General features: G+C 38.4%; 1 protein-coding gene across 1 annotated transcript in view; it reads right to left on the reverse strand.

Annotated features, from left to right (window-relative positions):
• Positions 1-25678, reverse strand: part of ZFR (zinc finger RNA binding protein) — a gene marked incomplete at its 5' end in the record, with an annotated part of 72643 nt that overhangs the window by 28638 nt on the left and 18327 nt on the right. The window contains 9 exon segments of the mRNA XM_014587815.1: positions 1201-1406; positions 4322-4484; positions 8244-8389; positions 9402-9521; positions 12740-12936; positions 15061-15352; positions 15864-16055; positions 19293-19439; positions 19441-19562. Coding sequence (XP_014443301.1) covers positions 1201-1406; positions 4322-4484; positions 8244-8389; positions 9402-9521; positions 12740-12936; positions 15061-15352; positions 15864-16055; positions 19293-19439; positions 19441-19562 — 1585 coding nt within the window.

Below are 25678 nucleotides of genomic sequence, written 5' to 3' on the forward strand. Positions count from 1 at the left end.
GGAAATAAGAGTTCAAAAAGTAAGAAAGTGGCCAACTTAATCATAGGGACAAGTCTGGGGTTGAATATTATATCCCAGAATTTAATCAGGAAAATTGATCCAGAACAGAAGATAAAAGTACACGAGACTGATAGGTTCATGCACCTACCATATGAATAGAATCCTAACCTGTTTCCTGGCTTTAAGTGAAATTCCTTGGTATTTCTTTGATTTAAGTTAAAACTGGTTTTCTTAATAGTAATGAGTGAACTCATCATTGAAAGTAGTTAGATTATAGGATGCATAAAGTTAGACTTGTGTTCATGGAAATGTGTGTGTCACCTATGTTTGCTATGAGGGTATTTGGATTGATTAGGGTCTTTGGTGATTCAATAAAATGTGGGGGGAAAACAGTATAGAAAGCAAACATAGATACCAGAGACAGTGAGGGAGGAGAGTGGGAGATGGCAGAGGGTAAGAGATAGGGAATCAAGGATGGGGGGAAAAAAAGCAAAACATACAGAAAACAAGAAATGGAAGATTATTTGCTGACAATAACATGTTTGTTGATGTGCTTGATTGAGACAATATACAGTGTACTCTGGATGGAAAATCTCATTTTGTATGCTGTAATTATGTACAGTGAATGAATGCAAATAAATTAAAAAAAAAAAAAAAGAACTAAGTTGTCACTGAGACAGCTGTAAAACAAAGGATACTAATGTGTCTGTTTCTTATTTCACATGTTAGAATAACAGTATTGTTTAATAGGTAAATATTTCCAACAGGGAAGGTAAAATGCAAAGTTAAAGATCACAAAACAAACCTCAAATGAAAGATGTTGCTAGAGCTTGGAATTATTTATGCTTTAGAGGTAGTACTTTCTAAAAATAATTATTAAAACAAAGACAATGCACTATAGGTGCAATAAATAAATGAAAACAGAAAAGTACCAGGTGAATGTAATTGGAAAACTACCAGGACTAATTTAACAGATTCAAAGTAGTGTTAAATACGCTTACATGAGTAAAATGGTTAAGATTAGAGACAGAACTGTGTATTTCTCATTTTAGTGAAAACAGTGGAATAAGTTAAATATCTAACACATAGTTAAAGCATGTAGACTCATACCAGAATTATCTTTGCAATCTTTATATCAAATGTAAGAGGTTTATGTAAAGAATGCAAGAAATACACAAACTAGTAACCTGGAAAACATACCTGTCTTTACCTCCCTCTTTCTTATCATCTCCCTCTTTATTCTTGCTCTTCTCATGTTCAGACAAACTGTCTGAAACAAGTTTTAAGGCACGTTCAGTAATAGAAACAATTTTCTGAACTGCCTGTAACTCCTCTTCAGTTGGATAAATGGTTGCATGTTTTGTCATTACATAACGGTCATCAGAAGAGTCAGGACGACGTAAAGGCTAGATAGAAAAAAAAGTTATTTAATTTAAAAATTTTTTTTCCTGAACAAAAGTAAACTACTAATTTTTTTTTTGCAGGGGGTGGTGGTGGTGGGGAAGGAAGATTTTTGCTATAGAGAGATTTTTGCTGCGCTCTCCAGAGAGACAGAAAGTGAGAAATCACCCCCAGGGTGATGGCATGCCACAATTACTTCTGCTCTCGGGTTCTGGGGCATGCACAAACACATGCCTGGCCTGAATTTTAAGCTACTGAGTCTGAGACTTGCACCCTGGTCAACTCCATAGGAATCCAGCACCTTAAGTACTATGCCTCCTGCTGGCCCTTCAATTATATATATTTACCAATCTTTACAGTAAGAAGGTCAAAATATCCATTTAAAAACTATCTCCTCCTTTCTCCCACCAATTTCAATAAAAATAAAAATGCAAAACATGGGAAGTTATACCATCCAATAATATATGTGTATACATGTATACATGTATACATACATGTGCTGCCTTGCTTCAAAACAAGTAAAATTACAACATATATAACCTAAGGTTATGAGAATTCTTTTTTCTTTTAGAGAGATTTTTGCTGTAGGACACATGTGCTCACCAGAGAGAGGCAGAGAGACAGAGAGAAATCACGTCCCGGGGAGAAGGCGAGAACACAATCCTTTCTTCTTTCAGGATTTTGGACATGCACACACACACACACACACACCCGGCATGATGTGGGTTTTAAGCCGCCGAGTCCGGGACTAGAACCATGGTTGACTACATGGGAGTTCAGCGACATAACTATTACACCATCTACTGGTCCCATAAAAATGTTTCTTTTTTTGTAATTTTTAAAAATTTTTAAACAAATTATTAATTGATTTATTCATTCACTTATTTTTTAATTTGACTAGAGAGAGACACAAAGAGAGAGAGACCGAAAGAAAGAGGGAAAATGACAAAGCAAGTCACCAGCTCCAGGACTCCCCTTGAACTGTGGCTGGCCATGTGGGAGTGTCTAGCACCTTAACCACCACGCCACCTGCTGGTCCCTAAATATGCTTTTTAATCCATTTTAAAAACCAATGTTGGCAGGATCAGCAGCTAGTGAAATAGTTACATTACTAGATTCCCACATAGTTGACTGAGGTTTGAGTCTTTGACCTGGCGCCTTAAAACTTACGCCAGGCGTAGGTGTATTTGTGCTCCAAATCCTGAGAGAAGAATGGAGAAGGGATTGCAGCATGGCCATCCCCCTCCCCCACAGGGAATGTTTTCTCACTTTCTCTCGCTAGCAAAGGCACACATCCTGCAGCAAAAATCTCTTTAAAAAAACAAAACCAAAACCAAAAACTAGTGATGGGCCAGCTGGTAACTTGGTCAGGGTGGCTGGATCCCACACAGGCAACTAGAGGGTTTTAGTCCTGGATCCAGCAGTGTGAAACACAGGTGGGGTGCATGTGTGCGCATGCTCAACATCCCAAGAGAATGAATTGGAGCACGGCCATCATCTATGAGGGGTGATTTCTCATCCCTCCACCTTCGCCTCTTTGGCAAGCATGTGTACCCTGTAACAAAACTAAATTTAAAAAGCCCACAACTATTATTTCAATAATTCAAGTTTCTAAGTGCCAAGGCTCTTCGCAAAGAAATGATTTTGGCTAAGGAAGAGGAGTTTAGGGGTATCTCTATTGCACGGTGGTTTAGAAAGCCGGATTCCACTTGGCTGATCATGGTTCAAATCTTGGCCCTGGAGGCTTGAAAAACATACTGGGCATGTGTGCATGCGTCCATGCTCATGTTTGGTTGCCTTTTCCTCACCCTCTCTGGAATACTCTCTAGAAAACAAAACAAATTGGGCCAGCCTAAGGCCCAGTAGTTAAGGTGGCTTGACCACACATAGCCAGCCACCTGTGTAGTTTGAATCCTGGACATGGCAGCTTTAAAATACATGCCAGCACGTGTGCATACTTTTCAAAATTCCAAATGGAGAAGGAAAATTGAGGCATAACCATGCCCCATGTGCGTGTGGTGTGTGTGTGTGCATGTGCACGTGCTCTTTCTTCTCTTCTGTCTGTAAAGCTTTCCTTTTCTCTGTTTCTCTCTCTGACCAGTGTGCATACCCTCTGGCAACATTTGGAGAATAAAAAAGACACAGGTCTTTCCCATGGTCTTAACCTGTACATTCTGATGCTTATACTGAACCACTGGCCCCTTATCTTTTAATTTAGAAGTAGGTTTTATGAGACCGGCAGGTGGTGTGGGGATTGAAGGCGCTGAACTCCCACATGGGTGACTAGGGTTCGAATCCTGACCTGGTGGCTTTCTCTCTCTCTGTCCCTCTCTGGTCAAATTTAAATGAATAAATGAATGAATGAATGAAATTAAATAAAATAATTCTTAAAAAAAAAAAAGTAGGCTTAGATGGTCAGAATTTGAAGAAGGCATTTTTCTTATTTGTAGTAAGAGAACTTCAGAGGAGCTCTGTGAAATCAATGTACATAAAGACATTGGATTTGAGAATCTGTAATATAAGGAAGGGAAATTCTCTTTCAAATTAAAAACCTACATAGAGATTACAAGATTTCTCTCCTTTTTTAGTTTTGCTATAGGGTGTGTGTGCTCGCAGTGGGTGGGAGAAAGAAAGGTGAGAAATTAACTCCCTGAGGGGATGGCCTCTTGACAATCCCTTCTCCTCCACTCTCCTCTTGGGACTTTGGGCATGCATGCACAAATGCCCAGTGTGATTTTCAAGCCACCGAGTCCAGGGCTCAAAGCATGCAGGCAGCCATGAGGTATCCAGCTGCCTTAACCTCCACACCATCTGCTGACCCAAGATTACAAGATTTTTAAGTCTAACTCTTCCCCAACTGTTATCTTTTAATGCTGAACCAGTCTTAAACTTTTATCCCTTAAATAACATGAATACTCACTGCAGGTCCCTGGGGCTGAGGAGGCATGCCTGGTCGGACTCCCAGAAGGCCTAATGGGCCTGGAGGACCATGAGGATAGCCTCCATCAGGCATTCGGCGCCGATCATCCCAATGATGCTGTTCTTCCTCCATTCTCCTCCAGTACATGTCTTCCTCATAACGTCTAAAACATGAAGAATATCACCGTGTAAGAGAGAAAATGCAATGAACAATTTGCATCAATAATGAGTCAACAAAAAGCAATAAACACCCATGCAAATCAGCCTAACACCTTTGAACTTCCTTACTGTCCCTGATTGCCTTAATTTGCTTTCATTGAGAAGTGAGAGAATGTGAAACAAAGAAAAAAGTAGAAGAAAATTTCACAGCCTGAGACAAAGTAGAAGGAACAGGCATGGGAAACATCAGAGTTCTTCTATCTTCTTTCCCTTTAAAGTAGGGATTATAATCCCAAACACTTCCCCAAAGGGGGCAGACCAACAATGTATAGGAGTTAAAAAATACACATAGGACACAGAGAACACTGAAGAGTTTTCTTCACATCCTAAAAGAAATGAGCTCTCCTCTACTGGTTCCTTAAATGGAACCTCAGACTGCCTTTAATTTCCCCCATTTATGAGACAAGGCAGATACTGATGCACTTTGCTACTACGAAGAAAACCAACAGTGCAAGGTAATAATAAATGGCAACTCATGATTAGTCTCATTACTGAGGAAACAGTAAGAGTGATGAGGACTACAGTAAAGTAGAAAGTACATGTCCAAGCTAGAGACAACTGTTTTGACTCAGCTCCTATTAACTGTTGCTATTGACAGCTATATTGCTAAGGTCACAAAGATTTTTGTGAAAAATCAGTTTTGGGTTCAGATTTTAAAATACTACGTATACCAAAGAAAACTCTCATGAACTGAACTTGAAATGTGGGCAGCTGGTGTGCAGCCTGTTTTATTGGTCAACATTGTCTGAATCTCTTCTCATTTTGTTCTCACCATCCCTCTCTCTAAATACTATTCTCATTTTCAATTTTAAGACAGGATACCAGTGGGACCAGCAGTTAGCGGAATGGCTATGTTGCTGGACTCCCACGTAGTTGACCGCAGTTTGCGTCCCGGACCCAGTGGCTTAAACCTCAGGCCAGGCGCATGTGTGTGCGTGCCCAAGATCCCGAGAGGAGAATGGAGGAGAAGGGACTGCGGCGTGGCCATCCCCCCTAGGGCATGATTTCTTGCTTTCTGTCACTCTCTGACTGTCTAGCGAGCGCACGTGCCCTATAGCAAAAATCTCCCCCCTCCCAAAAAAAAGACAGGATACCAGTAACTCCAAGGGAAAAACTATGTCTAAAGCAAATTCTGGTACTCCCACATATTTACTAGACAAATATGATTAAAATGAAACCTAAGAAAAAAGTATGTCTGACAACCACTATAGAAACTACAAATTTCTTCAATTTAAAAATCAGCAGTACTTGGGATTAGCAGCAGGTGGCGTATGGTTCGGGTGCTGGACTCCCACATGGCCAACCGTGGTTTGAATCCTCAACCCAGCGGCTTGAAAACCACGCCACAAAAATCACAACAGCAAAAGCTATTTAAAAGTAACATATGATTAAGGGTTAGTAACTACTATATAAGAAAAGAGAGTACAAATCAATACGTTAATTAAAAAATGAAACAAAAAGCAACTACAGAAAAAATACAAATGGCCAAGATGAAAATTCAAACTGAAGCAAAAACGAGTATCATGATTAGTAACGAACTGGTAGAGAATTTAATAAGTGATAGAAAGGATTCTCAAAGTATAGTCTCTGAGACCCTTTCAGAGGATTTGTGAGGTCAAACTATTTTCATAATACTAATCACGACAATGATTTGCCGCGTCCATCCTCATTCTCCTAGTGTACAGTGGAGTAATATAGGGCAACATGTAATTACAATGTAATTAACACAAAAGCAGTTATGAGGATTTTGTCATCTTCTCTTAAGCTAGTCATTAAAGAGATGTATAAAAGTATAGCTCTTCTCACTATTCTGGAGGGAAAAAATATAGTTACTTAACAGTCCTGCTTTACTGATTAAACAAACTAATATTATAAATATCATTAAATATGGATCTAACCACTTCATAAAATAATTAAAATGTCATTTTGTCATTTAAAAATTAATAAATACTAAAATCTCTCAGTTTTAATTTTTTTCCTTTTATTCCTTTTTTTAATTTTTTTCCTAGAAGGCACATGCACTCGCCAAAGAGACAGAAAAAGAAAGTGAGAAAGCATCCCTGGAAAGAATGGTCATACTGGAATCTCTTCTTCTGTATTCTCCTTTTGGGATTTTGGGGTATGCACATATATGTGCAGTGTTTTTCAAGCCACAAGGTCTAGGACTTGAACCTTCAAGTCGGCCATGTGGAATCTAGCTGCCTTCACCATGCCATAGGCTGGCCCCAGTTTTAATTTCTAATAGAGTAAATTGTATATAGTCAAGACATAACTTGTATGAATAAAGCTCTTTCCTAAATAATTGAGTAATAAAATGTTCTGAGACAAAAACTTTGAGAACCACTGAGCTATACTATATAGTACAGGCAGAAATCTCTAAACTTTTTTTTTTGGAGAGGTTTTTGCTATAGGGCATGTGTGCTCGCCAGAAAGACAGAGACAGAAAGTGAGAAATCACCCCCCAGGGTGGATGGCAATGCTGTGATCTCTTCTCCTCCATTCTCTTCTTGGGATCTGGGCATGTGCACACACACGTGCCCGGCATGAGTTCAAGCCACTGGGTCTGGGGTTCGAACCATAGTCCACTACATGGGAGTCCAGCGACAGCCATTATGCTATCTGCTAGCCTCAATCTCTATCATTTAATCAAACATTTTTTTTCTGGGATTTTGTTATAATCAACTAATTATGATATATGTAACAATACAGTCTCAAGGAGGTTCAATTTAATAACCAGAAAAGGAACAGGTTATAAAGAAAATTTTATATCTATACAAGAGAATATTACGTCACCATAAAAAATAATTCTAATGTAAAGTTTTAAAAAGTGAAGTATGTTAAAAGAAAACTGGGTTATAAAATATACATATGCTTATTCCTATTTTTAAGTTATAAAGCTTATACACAAATTTAGTAGTATTCCTAATAGCTAAAACATGGAAATAACTGAAATGTCCATTAACAGATGAATGACAAACAAAAAGTGGTCTAACTATACAAAGGAATAATATTTAGCATAAAAGGAATAAAATACTAATGCATGCAACAACATGGCCAAACCTGAAAACAGGTTAAGAAACCATACATTTTATAATTCCATTTATATGAAATATCCAGAATAGGCAAATCTATAGATACAGAAAGTAAGTTGGTGGTCTGGGCTGGGATTTGGGGAAAAAAAAAAAAAAAAAGGGAAGTACTGTTAATAACTTTGTGGCTTATTTAGAAGGTGATGAGTGCTCTAAAATTGTGGCGATTTTTACACAACTCTGTGGATATCCCCCAAGTCACTAAACTGTATAAAGTGATGAATTATATCTCAATAAAATATCGTCTGCTTTCTATAAAAGTCTTGAAGTCTAAGTCTTGTGCAGGATATTTCTATCAGATAACCATACTCTACTCTGCTTATTTTGAACTAAAGCACTTATTTATATTAAACTGTCTTCTATATGTTTAATATATATAAGATACCACTTACCACATAATTCCTAATATCAAGGCCACGGTCAAATACTAGTATAGCCAATAACTTAATTTTAATGCATGTCTTTCCTAGACCTAGGATCTTCCTGAAAAGTGAAAATTGAAAGTACATTAAATAAATCTGGATCACTTTGAAAGGGAGTCATATACCCAGAATAGTGAAGATTTTTAGAAAGGCTAAAGCACTTTTATCACACTATTAAAGTTAAAGATGTTACCTCATTTCCATTCTCCAGCGTTCTTCTTCTTCTCGCCTTCGCCAATACTCCTCCTTCTGCATTTGCTTCCTCATTTTCTCTTCTTGGATCTTTCTTGCTCGGATACTAGGCTTTACCTCTACTTGCAAATCTGGGTTTACTTTTTTCTGTGAATGCAGACAAGACATTTTATACAAAGAACAGTCCCTCTAATAATTTACACTTTTTTCCCTCCAGTTTTTGTTATAGAGCACGTGTGCTTACTGGAGGTGGGGAGGAAGGTGAGAAAGCAATGCCCCCCCACATCCAGAGGGGATAGTCACACTGTAACCTTTCTGTTTCTCCCTCCTGAAGGAATTTTGGGCAGGTACATAACACACCAGTCTGGCCTGTTTGTAGACTTTCAGGACTTGAACTGTACAGTCACCTCCGTGGGATCCAGCTTCCATAACCTCCATGTCACTCGATTCCCACATGGTTAACTGCAATTCAAGTCCTGGACATAGGGACCTGAAACTCATGCAGGGCACATGTGCGGGCATGCCCAATCTCTTCTCCTCCATTCTCCTCTTGGGATTGTGGGCACACACAGACATATACCTGGCATGAGTTTTATACCACCAGGTCCAGGACTCAAATCATGGTCAACTGCATGAGAGTTCAGCAATTTAACCATTACACCACCTGCTGGTCCCTCCCTTAAGTATAACAAACTAATAAATAAAAACCACACATCTCAGTCTTTGTAAAAGAGTGTGTCAGTATGACATGCTATTTTTACAATGGGAGTTTATGGAATGGTTGAGGTGTGTTTAGGTAGTTTTCCATACAGAATGTTGTGACTTGATTTTTTTTTTTTTTTTTTTTTTAAGGTAACAGTTGAGCCAGTCAGGTGGCACGGTAGTTACGGAGGCTTGATCCTGCTCGGCCAACTGCATGTTTCAAGTCTCAGATCCAGTGGGCTGAAAACAATGCTGGCACATGTGTGTGCATACCTAAAATCCCCCAAAGCAGAGTGGAGAACGGATTGCAGTGTGGCCAACCCCCAGGGGAGTGCTTTTTGGCTCATTCTCCCTCTCTTCGTTGCTCAACTATAAGCACACACTCTCTGTTTCTCAACTGAGAGTACATAGGCCCTATAGCAAATTAAAAAGAAATAACAGTTGAGCTCTTACTTACTTTATACTGAAGTCGGTGTCTTCGCCCTTTTAAGTGCATCTCCTTAGCATTGGGATCATTAAAGCTGCACTCACATAATTTACAATGGAACCGAATTACTTTTCCTTCATCATTTCGTACCTTGGTGTAGGAAAAAAAACAGTAAAAAAATCATAACAGGAATGTTATAGTTGAAGATTTTCGATGACTAAGTTTATGAATAATTAGTTTTGAGTGAGGAAAAAAAGTGGCAATGTCTATATTTTGAAGTTTCTTTCTTGGGACGAGCAGCTGGCATAATGGCTATGTGTCACTGGACTCCCATGTAGTTGACCGCAGTTCCAGTCCCAGACCCGGTGGCTTAAACTCATGCCTGGCGCTTGTGCATGCGAGCCCAGAATCCCAAGAGGAGAATAGAGGGGAAGGAATTGTGGCATGGCCACCCCCCCCCCCAGGGGGTGATTTCTCATTTTCTGTCTCTCTCTGTCTTTTGGCAAGCGCACGCACCCTATAGCAAAAAATTTAAGAAAGTTTATTTGTTTTATGAGAATGTGATAGAAAGTACTCTCGGGAGGATCCCATACCATGAACCCCACCTTCATCCAACCCTCACAAGACCATGGAGCATGTACAGACTGACTAGGGAACTGAACTCATAATCTTCTATATATGGATCCAGAATCATTCGAGTCATACATTAACCCGGTATCGCCAGGCTGGCTCTGTAAACTTTTTAAAAGGACAGAAACTGTAAAACTAGACTAGACTTAAAAGTGAGAATTTTAAATCCTAGCATACAAAATGTTTTAGCATATATATGTTTTTGTAATATCCTTTCATTTTAGTATTTTTGTCTAGATGTAAATATTTAGTTGTAACTAGATACTTTAAATTCTCTATTAGTTACTGAACATAAATTTAGCATCTCTTTAACACCAAAACCAGAAAACATCCCCAAAATCTGATACTTGTTTCATGTGGACATAAGGCCACTGAGTTTGTGTGAGGAGTCACAGTCAAAATGATCCAATATAAAAAAAGTATGTAATTATCTCCAGGCTATGTGTATGAGATGTATATAAAACACAAACTTTTATAAAAACAGTGTAAAATTGGGGACCAGCAGGTGGTGCGGTGGTTAAGGCACTGGACACTCCCTCATGGCCAACCACGGTTGGAATCCTTGACCTGGTAGTTTGCTTTCCCACTTTCTCTCTCTCTTTCTCTCTGGACAAATTAAAATAAAGGAATGAATAAATAAAATTAAATAAGTAATTCTTAAAAAAAAAAAAAAGCCAGTATAAAACTACCCTCAAGCTATGTGTATGAAATGCATATAAAACAAACAGTGTTCAGATTTGGGTCTCATCTGTAAAATATCTCATTATGCATATGTAAATCAAAATACAAAATCTGAAAAACGTCTGATCCCAAGCATTTCAAATAAAGAAGCACTCATATTGTATTGTCTACACGAATAGACACTATTCTTGAAGATGGGAGATAAAGATGACTAGATTTATAGTATAAGAATTTCTCAAAGCTCCAAATTTTATACATATAACTTTATGAAAGTCAAAATGAATTTTTCTAACTGTACAGTCATGAGGTTAATAGGCTGAAATGTACTACAAAGTCTATAACGAATATTAAGTTCATACTGTGCACACTTTAAGAATGGCTCTGGGGGTCAGATGGTGGCACAGCAGTAAAATATGATGCTCTATGAAGCTGACCCATATGGGAAGGATCTGGGTTCAAGTCCAAAAAACTTCCAAAGTGTGCTGGGCATGTACTGATTCACTAGTGAAGACTGGGGGTTGGTCATTGGTCACAGCATTAGGACTTTATTGAGAGTGCTGTGTCTGCCTTTCTAGCTCATGGAAGAAATAACAGACTTAAAAAACAAAAGAAAAAAGGAAAAAATTATCTAAATGTAAATACTCTAATGTTTAGGGTTATTTCATCAAAAAAAAATCAGCATGTTTTGGCTGAGAATGTTTTTTAAGATAACAAAATTTTATTCTTGGTCAAGTTGCAACTTTAAGTTAAGAATTGTTTGTGAACTACTTACAAACTCCATAAGCCAGTTATTCAACTTGTAAACAAAGAACTGAACATAATGTGGATCTTTCTTGATGGGAAAAAGAACAAACTAGTATCTGCCAAAAACCTGCTACATGTGGTAGGTACTTTATTTCAGCTAACCCTCATACCCTATGGAACAACACTCCCAAATTCTATAGATCTGAAAATCGATGCTCAGAGAACTTATACACACTCTACAACAAAGTGAAAGTAAATAGTATTATATTATTGCATGGTCTGTTAACAGCAAATAACCTAGTCAAGCCCTCCTGATGTCCTCTTACTCCTTCATTCTACTGAGTTTATTTTACTTATAAAACAGGAATAGTTTTCTAATCTGCTTGAGAAACCAAATAAACAATCTGTTATAGCAGCAACCTTAATTTTACATATGAAACTAAGTGGTTGTTCAAAAAGAGATATATACTGGTTCTCTTGGGAACCAGCAGTTAGCATAATGGCTATGTCGCTGGACTCCCACGTAGTCGACCGTGGTTCGCGTCCCGGACCCAGTGGCTTAAAACTCACACCGGGCGCGTGTGCGTGCGTGCCCAAGATCCAAGAGGAGAATGGAGGAGAAGGGATTGCGGCGTGACCATCTCCCCGGGGGGTGATTTCTCGCTTTCTGTCTCTAATGTCTCTCTCTGTCTGGCGAGCGCATGCGCCCTATAGCAAAAATCTCTCCAAAAAAAAAAAAAAAATAGAGATATACATTGGTCCTCTCCTTCAACATTTTTGCTGCTCAGTATTTTTCTAAAAAGATTTATTTATTTAATTTTATTTATTACTATATAATTCGACCAGATAGATACAAAGAGAGAGAGAGAGACAGAGACAGAGAGAAGGAAAGTGAGAAAGCACCCCTCCAGGTCTGAGACTTGAATGATGGTAGGCTATGTGGGAGTCCAGCACCCTAATTACCATGCAACCTGCTGGTCTTGCTGCTCAGTTTATAAACTTTTTATGTTTTATGATAGTTGAAGAGTATTTAATTAAAAGAGATAAATAGAATGTTACTTTACACCACACTAATGGTGTTAACAGGGAAAAACACACATAAGAGTTAATGAAAAAAAAATAACTGTGACGGCATGGGCAAGCTTAATCATGTTTTCTTATAACAAAGATTCCTTGATATTCCTTCAAAACTAAGCTATATCTAAAATATAATTGAGTATAACTTAATTTTACATGTAAAACATGCTTGCAACGAAATGATGTGCTTCTTCCCTTTGCCCAACGTCACACAAATGGTATTCTCAAATCAGTACCTCTTCCACATAATCATGGCCCACTGGCTGCACATCACTCTGCAGAGCAGCAAGAGATGCAGGTGTGACTGGCTCTGACACTGTGTCTGGTTTTACTTCTGGAATCTGCACAGCAGAAGTGACAGGAGTACTTTTAACACATTCAGTTCCTTTAAGGTCTTCTGTTTTGTTTCCCGTCGACTGCAACTTATTACCGCCTAGAAAACATCAAAGAATGATAGCAATTTTATTTTTGTATAAAAATATAAATCTGGAGCATACTTCAGATGAACATTTCTATGCTGTTTGACATGTAACAGATTAGAACTTTGAAGAATCATATAAACTACTAGGCTTTTTAAAAATCCTATTATTGAAAAACACTGTATTTTTTTTCTTCACTTCCCAACACCCAATGGTTCTCATAATATCAAATACCTAACACGCACCCAATGGCTCTCATAACATCAAATACTTAAAAGTGAAGAGCAAATACCTGAAAGGTAGGAATTAAGCCTAATTCTTGTTTGTATCTCTAACCTGTGCCAAGTAATTAAACGAAGGGATAGTATTTATTTCTTTAAAAAGAAGAAAAAGGTAAGGTCAATGATGGCATTTACTGAAAATTTAGTTCAAATCAAACTTTCCATTAAGGACGAAAACAGAACCAATTCACATATTATCATTCCTTATTTCCTTCAACTTATGATTTACTGAAAACAGACATGAATGTACACCAAGAGTTACTTTAAAGAAAATTTTTTATTGTTGTTGTTCTGAACTCAAAGTATAAATAGACTTAAAAAATGGGAAATAGAAGTAAAAGTAATAAACTATAGTGTTCATTTAAATCATCAATTAAAATTAATACTTTAACTGTCACAGAGAATTCCCTATTAATCATTAACTTTTCTGGTTTAATCTGTTCTTTAAAAAATATTCTTAAGTATTTATAACATGCTGGGCACCGTCTTAGGTCCTGGTAATATAGTAAAAATAGAATATAGCTGCCTGTGAGATGCCCACAATTCAAAGGAAGACACAAACAAGACTGGTAAATCCAAAGAAGAGTTAATAATTCAGTATAAATTACAACACTTCAGTAGAAGTGATGAGATATGAAGCTAGAAAGGGAGGCAGATATTGAAGGGCCTTATGTGACATAATTAAGGAATACAGACTTTATCCTATATGGAAGAGAGAAGCTGCATAGGATTTTTAAGCAGAACAACACAATCTGGTATGTATTTTAACAAAATGATAAATAATAATAATTGTGATGATGAGAATGATAGATAAAATAATGAGAGTATAAAGAACATCTTGAAGAGACTTGATGTGTTTAGAAGCAAAGCTCCAAGGAAGAGACTTTGAAGGCTTAAAAAGCAATGCAATGGAAATAAAGACAAGACATTTCTATAGAAATAATGTGGAGATATAGAAACAAAAGGACTAGGTAAACAGTTGAGGTGATAGTCAGTAAGAAAAAAATGTTAGTGAAGCTTTCCATTTGAAAAAGCAGCAATTTTAAGAGATTATTTCATATACTGTTATGATTTAACAATGGGGCACAATTGGAGGCATTTACTGAACTGCATAAAGAAGAGAGGAACAACTAGGGAATACCTAGAATATAGCTCTCAGACTCAACGGGGGTATTGAATTTCCTGAAAAGACATTAGAGTCACTGCACCTTAGGAATGGACAAAGCCAATCATGAACACTGGAGCAGAATGAAAAAGAGGCAGTCAGAATCTTGATAACACTACTATTTAATGAACACGTAGATAGGAGAACCTGGGAAAGGGGTAGATGAACATACAATAACCAAGAAATAAAGCCCTATTTTAAGCTTTAAGATACAGCAGACACCTGCATTAAACATTGTAGAGGTCAGTAAGATAAAACTGAAAGCTAGTCACAGGATTTGGGAATTAGGCCTTTGGTGACTCGTAAATGCAGCTTCAGAAAAGGGTGAAGTAGGGGCCGGCAGGTGGCGTGGTGGTTGAGGGCATTGGACTCCCACACACCAACTGTGGTTCAAGTCCCAGACCTGGCGGCTTGCTTTCTCACTCCCCGCCCCCCCCCACTCTGTCCCTCTCTGGTCAAATTAAAATAAATAAAGTTAAATAAAATAATTCTTTTAAAAAAAGGAAGAAGAGGGTGAAAGAAATTATATGGCTGAAAGGAATAAACATCTACTTTTAAAAATTAAAACACAGACATGTAAAGGAACAAAGTTACAGGGAAGAGAAAAGAAGGGTTCAAGAGTGTAAGCAGAAGGATTATATGAAGAAAAAACATGACTTTGATAGGAAAAATAGAAAAGCTTTTATACTTGCCAACAAAGTTTATTTTGGGTGTAGATGTTTTCTTGGCAGCCATATTTGTAGGCACTGCTGACACTTTAGTGCTGGATGTGCTATTAAGAGATGAGTTTCCTGTGGTCGTAAGACCTTTCACTGAAGAAGTTGTAAGTGAGGAAGTATTCACAGTACAATTGTTTGCTGCAATGCTTGAAGGAGAGGCAGTCGGTTTTGAAGCAGATACAGCTGTTGAAGAAGTAGCTTGGCTTACAACATTTGGTTCTGTTGAAGGAATGGGTTTACCAAGTTTCGTGTGTAATTTAACCACCTACAAAACAGAAATACATTGATAAGTCAGAAAATTCAAAAGCATAGATTTTAAAAGTTTGTCTGAATGACCTTATAAAGTAAAAATCTAAACTATTATTTTTCTAGTCTTGTCCTATGTTTTATATGCAATACTCATTATTTTGAAGATAATCTATGTGGAAGAGAAATGAATAGCTATTTCATCTACTACTGGATGAGAAACCAAGGCAAAATAACTTGGACAAATGTGTATGTATAAGAAAAATAAGAAAATAACCACAGGACAATTTCCAATCAGTGAAGTAAGTGTTTTAACTCATTTCGGTTTCCTGTCTTTTCCTCCTTTCCAATGACCTTTTGACTTCCCCTTTAAGTATATTAGCATATAAGTAAGCAAGGCTTATTATGTATTCAAAGCTTTCAAAATTTGAAGCTATATTTAAACTGCCACTGGAAACTACATTTTCAAAAATAACCTTTTCAGAGAAAATGGAGTAAGACATAAGGATGTGTGGGGAAAAAACACCTACTTTCTGATGCTTAGCACCACGAATGTGGGCAGCATATGCATCTGCTCCAGTACAAGACACATCGCAAAGCTCACAACGTAGCTGATTTTGAGTCCCACGAGTAGAGTTGTTGCTGCTGCTGGTATTTTGTGAGGCTTTCAATGCAGCTTCCTTTTTTTTATGCTTCTGTCCTTCTAAATGTTCTTTATAAGTCTGTTTCAAACAAAAAAATAAATTTGCTTTATTAGTCTTCATTCTACATCATTTTAGTAATTCAATCCCCAAATCTCTAATTCTCACTTAAAAATGTTAACTATACATATTAAAAACAGTTGAAGGGCTGGCAGGTGGCGTGGTGGCTAAGGGTGCTAGAGTCCCACATGGCTGACCATGGCTTGAGTCCCAGACCCGGTGGCTCGCTTTCTCACATTCTCACTTTCTCTCTCCCTCTCACTGTGTCTCTCTCTGGTCAAATGAAAATAAATAAATAAAGTTAAATAAAATAATTCTGATCAGATTTTAGGGATGACTTGAAACACTCATTTTCTAATGCCAAACAAAAGTCCTTTCTCCAAATAAAATCTTATGCACAAGAGACTTGCTAATTTGGAACAAAAGAGGGAAATCTAAGGTCCAGCCATTTGATTTTCCTTGAACTATCTATAGTGGCTTGAGGTAGCTCCATGAAATAGTTTGAACCTCACTAATTTAGGACAAGTCCTTGTTACAAAAGTGAGGAAACAGGGCACATGTGCATGTGTGTGCATGTGTAAAATCCCAAGAGACTGAAGAAGAAGGGATTTGTGGTATGGCCAAACTCTTTGGGTGGTGACTTCTCACTTTCTATCTCTCTAGCAAGTGTACTTGCCCTATAGCAAAAAACCTCTTACTAAAGGGGGGGAAAAAAGGGAAGAAAAATGAGAAAATGAAAAGCCAGTTTTTGTCTCTAACTTGCTCAAGGTCAAATGATTAGTGGAAGAGCCAGGACTGCAAGCTTGGCCCCCGAAATCTAAACCAATTTATTCTCCTTTCTTATGTCTACACCTAGACTCTAACTCAAACTGTGTATTTTTCTGTAATGCTCATTAACTCCTTAAAGGCACTGCCTCTGACTTGAGTTAGCACCCATGGTCTGTTCTTGGGTAATCCAGCAAGTAACTGTCAATCTCGCATATATTTATTCTAAATGCTACTGACCTATCACCATAGCACCCTGTACAACCCTTTCATATGAGCACCCACAAAATCAATAAAACTCTTACATCTGCATCTGTCACTCTTAGAGATTATCTCCACTAAACAACAAAATTGAATAGGATATACTCCTCAAATATAATACCAACATCCTTGTTTCCTTTCACGTCTTCCCTGGATCCCTGCAAACAATCCCCACTCACCCCCATCAACCATGTAATCACATAAAAAATATTACAACAAAATAAAACATCATTTTCTTTTTTTAAAAAAAGAATTATTCTTATTTAATTTTATTTATTTAATGTTAATTTGACCAGAGAAAGACACAGACAGAGAGAGAGAGGGAAAGTGAGAAAGCAAGCCACCAGGTCCGAGACTCGAACCGTGGTCAGCCACGTGGGAGTGTCCAGCTCCTTAACCACCATGCCACCTGCTGGTCCCAAAACAAAACATCATTTTCTATCATACTCAAAACAGAATCACAGAAGGTTTAAATATCTACCTATATATATTAAAACGTTCCCTAATTTGGTATAACTCAGGGAATGCCAGTAATTGAAAATATCCCCAATTCAATACTAAAAGTACAAAGACCAATCTGTAAATTTAAAAAATATATATACATAGGTGAGGCAGAGATGGAAGATGGATAAAACTTTAAAAAATGACTATCCGTTCTTTTCAAATAAGGTCTTACTTGTGAAAATGCTTATTTTCAAATAAAAAACAGACATTCATAATAATAACAAAGTTGGTAAGGCTGTTGAATTCATTAGCTATTATAAATCAATTCATGCTTAAATCATGTATCTTTTTCTTTAGAGAATTTTTTTTTTTTTTTGGAGAGAGATTTTCACTGTAGGGTGCGTGCGTTCGCCAGACAGACAGAGAGAGACATAGAGACAGAAAGCGAGAAATCACCCCCCAGGGGGGATGGTCACGCCGCAATCCCTTCTCCTCCATTCTCCTCTCGGGATCTTGGGCACGCACGCACACGCGCCCGGCGTGAGTTTTAAGCCACCAGGTCCGGGACACGAACCGCGGTCGACTACGTGGGAATCAGCGACATAGCCATTACGCTAACTGCTGGTTCCCTAGAGAATTTTTTTTTGCTATAGGTGCATGTGCTTGCCAGAGGTGCGTCTGCTTGCCAGATGGCGAGAAAGAGAGAAGTCACCCCCCAGAGGGGATGGCCATGCTGCAATCACTTCCCCTCCATTCTCCTCTTGTGACCATGGGTACACATGCACATGTGCCCGGTATGAATTTTAAGTTGCTGGGTCCAGGACTGGAACCACGGTAAATTACGTGGGGGTCCAGCAACATAACCATTATGCCATCTGCTGGTACCAAATCACACATTTTAATGTTTAACAACCTAAAACAAAACCAAACCAAAAAAAGGGGGAAAAAGTCTAGCATGCTTCATTGGTTGATATTTTTGAAAAAGACACTTCCTTATACCTTTTTTGTTCTTAAAGTTGAAGCAGAGGGACCAGCAGTTAGCGTAATGGCTATGTTGCTGGACTCCCACGTAGTTGACCGCGGTTCACGTCCCGGACCCGGTGGCTTAAAACTCACGCCAGGTGCGTGTGTGCCCAAGATCCCGAGAGGAGAACGGAGAAGGGATTGCGGCATGGCCATCCCCCCTGGGGGGTGATTTCTCACTTTCTGTGTCTCTGTCTGTCTGGTGAGCACACATGCCCTATAGCAAAAACCTCTCCAAAAAAAAAAAAAATGTTGAAGCAGAAAATGACATTCTATAAGGCATATATTGAGTCTCATTATACATGCAATCCTTAAAAACTATAGATTATCAGTAACCAATTGTCTTAAGCCAAAGTATTGTATGTAAAGGATTTGCAAAGCAAATTAGGGATATTTCAAAAGATAATAAATAAAACTTTAGCCTTACCCTCAAATACCAATCAATTTGAACATTAAAGTTTAAAACTAAATTTAGGTCTTATTTAGAGAGCAAAGTATCCTTCCTGAAAAAAAGCTCAGTTTGCCCATTTTTTCATTTACATTAAATGGTAATGACTATGGTTTTTCAACTGAATACAATTCAATCAATTAAAAACATTTTTTTGAAATGACTACTTAGCAAATTATGTATGCAATAGCTAAAATTTAACGAGAACGAAAATATAACCTTTTTTGTTTGCAGGTACAAGAATTAGAATACTAAACATATTTACCTATCAAAAATAACCATTGAAGACTGATGGTAAAACACAGAACATTATGTACCTGTGGTCCAGCACAGCTGATCTTACAAACATCACAATAGTGAATCTGGGGTGGTTTGGGAGGCTGTTTTGGTTTCAGTTGTTTATTTTGGAATGGTGCTTTTTTAGTAAAGGTGGTCCCTGTCCAGGCAGCTGTTGCTGCTGCAGCAGGAGCTGCTGCTGCCGGCAGCAGCAGCTGCTGCTGCTGCCTGCTTCTGTTGTTGCTGCTGCTGTTGGTAGTAGGAAGATGCAGCTGAATACACTGCTGCTTCATAACCTGAATAAGATGTACCTTACAAATAAAATCAAACAAGAATATGTTACATAGTTATAAATGGACAAGTTAAATGCTAGTCATAAATTTAAATTCAATTAATTCTGCAGATAATGGTAGGTTAACACATACATGTTTGCAAATAACATATATCTCCTGGAACCTGGGAAAAAGCTTTAAAAACTTTCTCCTTATTCACTCAACAAGTATTTATTTAACACCTGTCAGGTGTAATGGAGGTATAAAGTAAGCACGTGGGCCCTGCCATAGTAGCACAGATGGTAGAGCACCACTGTGCAATACTAAAGTCACATGGGAGGTCTGGGTTCAGACCCTGGGTCACCCTGAGGATACTGGCACACTCATGAGACTCACTGGCTGGGAGGCTGGGGGAAGATCATGGTGTGGTGAAACCCTGTAATGGGTGCCTCTTTTTCATTCATCAACTAAGTAAAATAAACTAAAAAAAAAAAAGTTAAAAAAAAAAAAAGTAATTCCTAAGAGTGTTTGAATCTGTCAATGTATACCTTGAACAGAAATCCTCTAAACAAAATATAAGTATTGCACTTGAGGAAGAATACAAATAGGATACTAGACAGTGAAAATAGCCAACCTCATGAAAGTAAGATTTAATAAGTTTGGTAGCTAAGAAGATAAAAAAAGATAAAAGAGAAGAAAAGAAAATTTGGCAGAAATTTGAAAACATAAGGCAATAGTTAAAAGATTTTAGAATTAGTTGTCAATACACTGGTTCCCATCTTTCAAAATGAAAATAAGCACTCTGTTTTCTGGTTAACTGTATGGATTCTGTTTCTATTGTTCAAAGACCCCAGTGAATAATCAATCATGTTACGCTAGTTATTCACAGGATATCTATGTGTTGTTTATCATCAGTTATTTATAGAGTTTAATATCCACAAATGATTTAAATTTGAGAAAGCTGCTGATTTTATAAATAAGCCTAACTGAAAACTGGAAAATTTAACCATTTCTAACCTTTTCTCTGGAAATTTGGTAGGTTCCTATTTACCATATTCCAGCTAGATTTCTTTATTCCCTGCAGTGGTAACAAATGGACAAAGAATGATCAAGGCTCAGGAGATATTCCTACTTGCCACAATGGCACAGAACTTCTTTAACAGAATCTTCTGGTCTCCTGAATGCTGACTACTATTATGAAATGAGTTGGGACCAGCAGTTAGCGTAATGGCTATGTCGCTGGACTCCCATGTATTCGATCGTGGTTCGAATCCTGGACCCAGTGGCTTAAACTCACACCAGGTGCACGTGTGTGCATGCCCAAGATCCTGAGAGGACAATGGAGGAGAAGGGATCGTGGCGTGGCCATCCCCTGGGGGGTGATTTCTCGCTTTCTGTCTCTCTGTCTTTCCAGCGTGCACACGTGCCCTATAGCAAAAACCTCTCAAAACAAAAAGAGTTCTAGCACATACTCACTCCTCCCTCTCTCTCTCCATATATATAGATACGTGTATGTATATATATATATGTGTATGTGTGTATATGGCACAATGCTGAGGCTGCATGGGAAGGTCTGGTCTGGGGTTTACATCCCAAGGTTTCCCTGAGCAAATTATGTTATGTGTTTGTATGTCAAGATCTGGGCTAGCAGAAACTATGGGGCAGGACCAAGGCATTACGACCTGCTGGGGATTCACTGCCTCACAGAATAAAAAATAAATAAAACACTAAGAAAAGTATTAATGCCATCAAGAAATCAAAAGTAGAAAATGGGAAATGGAGGCCAACAGTGTTGAATGACTAAGTCTTTTAGGTTTTTTAACTTGAGAGTCTACAATATGGGAAGTCATATGCTAGACAATGCAGTTTTTATTTTGTTTAAAGTTTTGCAATAGGGTGCATGCGCTAACTAGAGAGAGACAGAGAAAGAGGAAGGAAAAGTGAGAATTCACCTCCTGGGAGGATGGCCATGCTGCAATCCCTTCTCCTTCACTCTCCTCTTAGGATTCAGGGCATGCACGCACATGTGCCTGGTGTGATTTCCAAGTTGTCAGGTTCAGGGCTTGGAATAAGTTACCGTGGGTCAGGTCAATCATGTGGGACTCTAGAGCTTTAACCACCATACACCATCTGCTGTCCCCAACAGTGTAGTTTTAGGACAGATTTATATAGTAAGTATCACTATACTTAATTTACAGATGAAAAAAACATGGCTTAGAGATTGTGGGGTCCTATGATGCTCATTTTTAATTTAATCCTCAAAATAGCCAGGTTAAGCTTACTATTTATAGAACAATCCCTATTTGTAGACAGGTAGTCTAAGTTAACTAAAGGCAGGTTTAATCATAGCCTACTATTTGATTTAAAAACAGAAAACCAAAGCTTGTACTAAAAGATGGGCTAAAAGTTTTGGAATTCTGCTAAAAAAACACCTTAAGTTCTTCTGATTACCAGCAAATAAATGCACATTTTCTTGAAAAAAAAAAAAAAAACAAAAACAGCAATGCTGGAAAACAAGTGTGGTGCTTTCTATAAGTTAAGTAAAAGCCTAATTTCTTAAAATGAAAATAGTTTACTTAAAAAGTGCATTTATTTAAAATGCTTATCAAGCCACCCCCATAGTCTAGTGGTTAAGGGAGCTGGGTCCCACATGATGAACTATGTGGTTTGAATGCCAGCCCCAGTAACTTAAAAAACACACCAGGTACATGTTTGAGTGCCCAAAATCCCAACAGGATGAGGAACTCCAAAGAAGAGAAGGAACTGTGATGTGACTGCAGCTCGTTGATGGATGTATATTGACTACTCCATCTCTGTCTCTCTCTGGTGAATGTGCATACATTCTGGCAATTAGAAAATGCTTATCAATCAGTAAACTGCATTGTTTGAAAGGCTGAAATATTATTTTTAAGTGTACAATATCAGAAACAAAAACATATTTCAGTAATCCAACATGTAGCAAGTCACCATTTAGTAAGAAACAGTATTTTATAAATTTTTTGAGATTTTTTTTTTTAACTTAAGTTTATTATTACTAAATTTTATTGTTACCACAGAGAGACAGAAACAGAGAGAAAGAAAGAGAAAGTGAGAAAGCAAGCTGCCAGATCTGGGACTCAAACCATGGTTAGCCATGTGGGAGTCTAGCACCTTAACCACCATGCCACCTGCCAGCCCCTCTATAATTTCTTTCTTTTTTTCGAAAAAGACTTATTTAATTTTATTTATTTGTCCATTTTATTTTGTATTTATCTTTTAAAAAATTGACCATAGACAGAGAGAGAGAGAGAGAGAGAGAGAGCAAGAGCGCGCAAGCCACCAGTGTGTTCAGCCATGTGGGAGTGTCAAGCACCTCAACCACTACGCCAACTGCTGGTCATTTTTTTTAAAAAAGAATTATTTATTTAGGGAGTTAGAGTAATGGCTATGTCGCTGGACTCCCACATAGTTGACCGCGGTTCGAATCCCGGACCCAGTGGCTTAAACTCACGCCAGGCGCGTGTGCGTGCGTGCCCAAGATCCTGAGAGGAGAATGGAGGAGGAGGGGACGGCGGCGTGCCCATGTGAGAATGGAGGAGGAAGGGACTGCAGCGTGGCCATTTCGCCTGGGGGTGATTTCTTGCTTTCTATCTCTCTGTCTGTCTCTGTCGGTCTGGCAAGTGCATGAGCCCTATAACAAAAACTACTACCCCCCCAAAAGTATTATTTATTTAATCATCCATTTTTTTATTTTTGATTGTTTTGACCCTCTATAATTTCTTAATTTAATGAGATAAAAAGAGCAGTTGACTAAAGTTGTAGTTACTCAAAATTGCAGATGTAGAACTCAAAGGCCCTGGGTGGCAATTTTGTACTGTGCATTATATAGTATTTAAAAAAAGTTGATCCTTTTGGGAACCAGCAGTTAGCGTAATGGCTATGTTGCTGGACTCCCACGTAGTCGACCGCGGTTCGTGTCCCGGACCCGGTGGCTTAAAACTCACGCCGGGCGCGTGTGCGTGCGTGCCCAAGATCCCGAGAGGAGAATGGAGGAGAAGGGATTGTGGTGTGACCATCCCCCCTGGGGGGTGATTTCTCGCTTTCTGTCTCTATGTCTCTCTCTGTCTGTCTGGCGAGCGCACACGCCCTACAGTGAAAATCTCTCTCTCAAAAAAAAAAAAAATGGTCCTTTTGATGTAACAGTTCTTTATCTAGGGATCTGTCCCAGGGCAACAAGGGAGCAAACACAAACCTTTAAATAGATGGATTGTTTTACCTTTAGTTTTTCTCTAGTAAAAACTAAATGCCTTGGAACCAGCGGGTGGTGTGGTAGTTGAGGTGCTGGACACTCCCATATGGTCAACCACGGTTTGAGTCCTGAACCTGATGGCTTGCTTTCTCACTTTCCCTCTCTCTTTCTCTCTCTTTGGACAAATTAAAAATAAGTGAATGAATAAACTTAAGTAACTCTTTCAAAAAAAAAAAAAAAGACTAAATGTCTTAAAATGCACTTTAAGATACAGTACAACCATTAAATAAAATACTATGCGGCCATTAAAATGTCTTTTGAATGCAACTGGCATTTAAGAGAAACCATGGTTCCTCTGTGAAATGGCTGGTTGTCAGTCTAGGACACAGAGAGCCTCAAGTATACCTACAGTAACTTATGGTGCTAGAAAGGAAAGAAATGCTGAAAGACTGGTAAGACCATGTCAAAAAGACCCAGGGGATGGTTAGAAGAGGAGCACACTGGCCAAATTTGGGATAATGTGAGCCTCAAAGAGAAAAATGAAATGGGGCCAGCCCTATAGCATAGTGGTAAAGCCCTGTGCATAGGGAGTTAGATTGCACATAAGCTGACCAGAGTTAGTGTCCTGGCCCCAGCAGTTTGAAAAATGCACTGGACACATGCACAACACGTCCCCAGGATCTTGATGAGATAGAGAAGTAAAGGAAAGGGGATTGCTGCATGATCAAGCCCCACTGGGAGGTGCTTTCTTCTCTTTCTCTCTCTCTCTCTGGCACAGACATACTTCACCTGACAATAACAAACAAATAAAAAGCAGAAAAGAAAAATGAGAGTAATGGACCGTGATATTGAATATAGTGAAGAAAAAAGACACACCCACAGTATCATAAAAAAATGAATTAAAAGGAGTGGTCTTTTACAGAGAAGGACAAAGAATCAATGTAGAGGCATTTTATATCTACCATGACATAAATTTAGTTAAGAACTTTTCAAAGTGTTTAGCACCAGAGGATGAAAGGTCAATGAGCAACAGGCTCACAGATTACTTGTGAATTACAAAGGAAAAGGTTATCTTTTTTTTTTCGGAGATGTTTTTGCTATAGGGTGTGTGCGCTCGCCAGACAGACAGAGACAGAAAGCGAGAGATCACCCCCCCCAGGGGAGATGGCCAAGCCACAATCCCTTCTCCTCCCTTCTCCTCTCGGGATCTTGAGCACGCACGCACACACACCCAGGGGACGTGAACTGCGGTCGACTACGTGGGAATCCAGCGACATAGCCATTACGCTAAGTGCTGGTCCCATGAAAAAGGTTATCTTAATAATGAAGAGATCTGGTAGATTATACCTTAACCAGTGAATACATCATTAATAAATAAACTAACAATTTATTATGAGCTTCTGATGTAACAAATGAAAAGAACACTAAAACAGTTTCTGGCTAAAAATATATCTGAATCTAAATATAAATCATCAGATAAATCCAGATGTGATATAGGTCAACAGGCCTGAACTCTTCAAAAATGCCAATGTCGGGACCAGCAGCCCATTGCTGGACTCCCACAGGGCTGACTGCGGTTTGAGTCCTGGTAGCTTAAAACTCATGCCAGGCATGTGTGCATGCATGCCCAAAATCCCGAGAAGAATGGAGAAGGGATTGTGGTGTAGCCATGCCCCCCTCAGGGTGTGATTTCTCCCTTCCTATCTCTCTCTCCAGCAAGCTTATGTGCACTATACCAAAAATCTTTCTTAAAAACAAACAAAAATTGCCAATGTCAGAAGACAAGATAATAGTAGATTGTTCTGGATTCAAAGAAATGAGGTATGACAACCAAACACAATCCACATCCTTGATTAGACACACAATTTATAACAAAGCACAAACACATATAAAGCCTAGCCATTAAAAAAAATAAAGACATTTGTGG

The sequence above is a fragment of the Tupaia chinensis genome, unplaced genomic scaffold, assembly GCF_000334495.1.
Source record: "Tupaia chinensis unplaced genomic scaffold, TupChi_1.0 Scaffold000237_1, whole genome shotgun sequence".
NCBI lineage: Eukaryota > Metazoa > Chordata > Mammalia > Scandentia > Tupaiidae > Tupaia > Tupaia belangeri.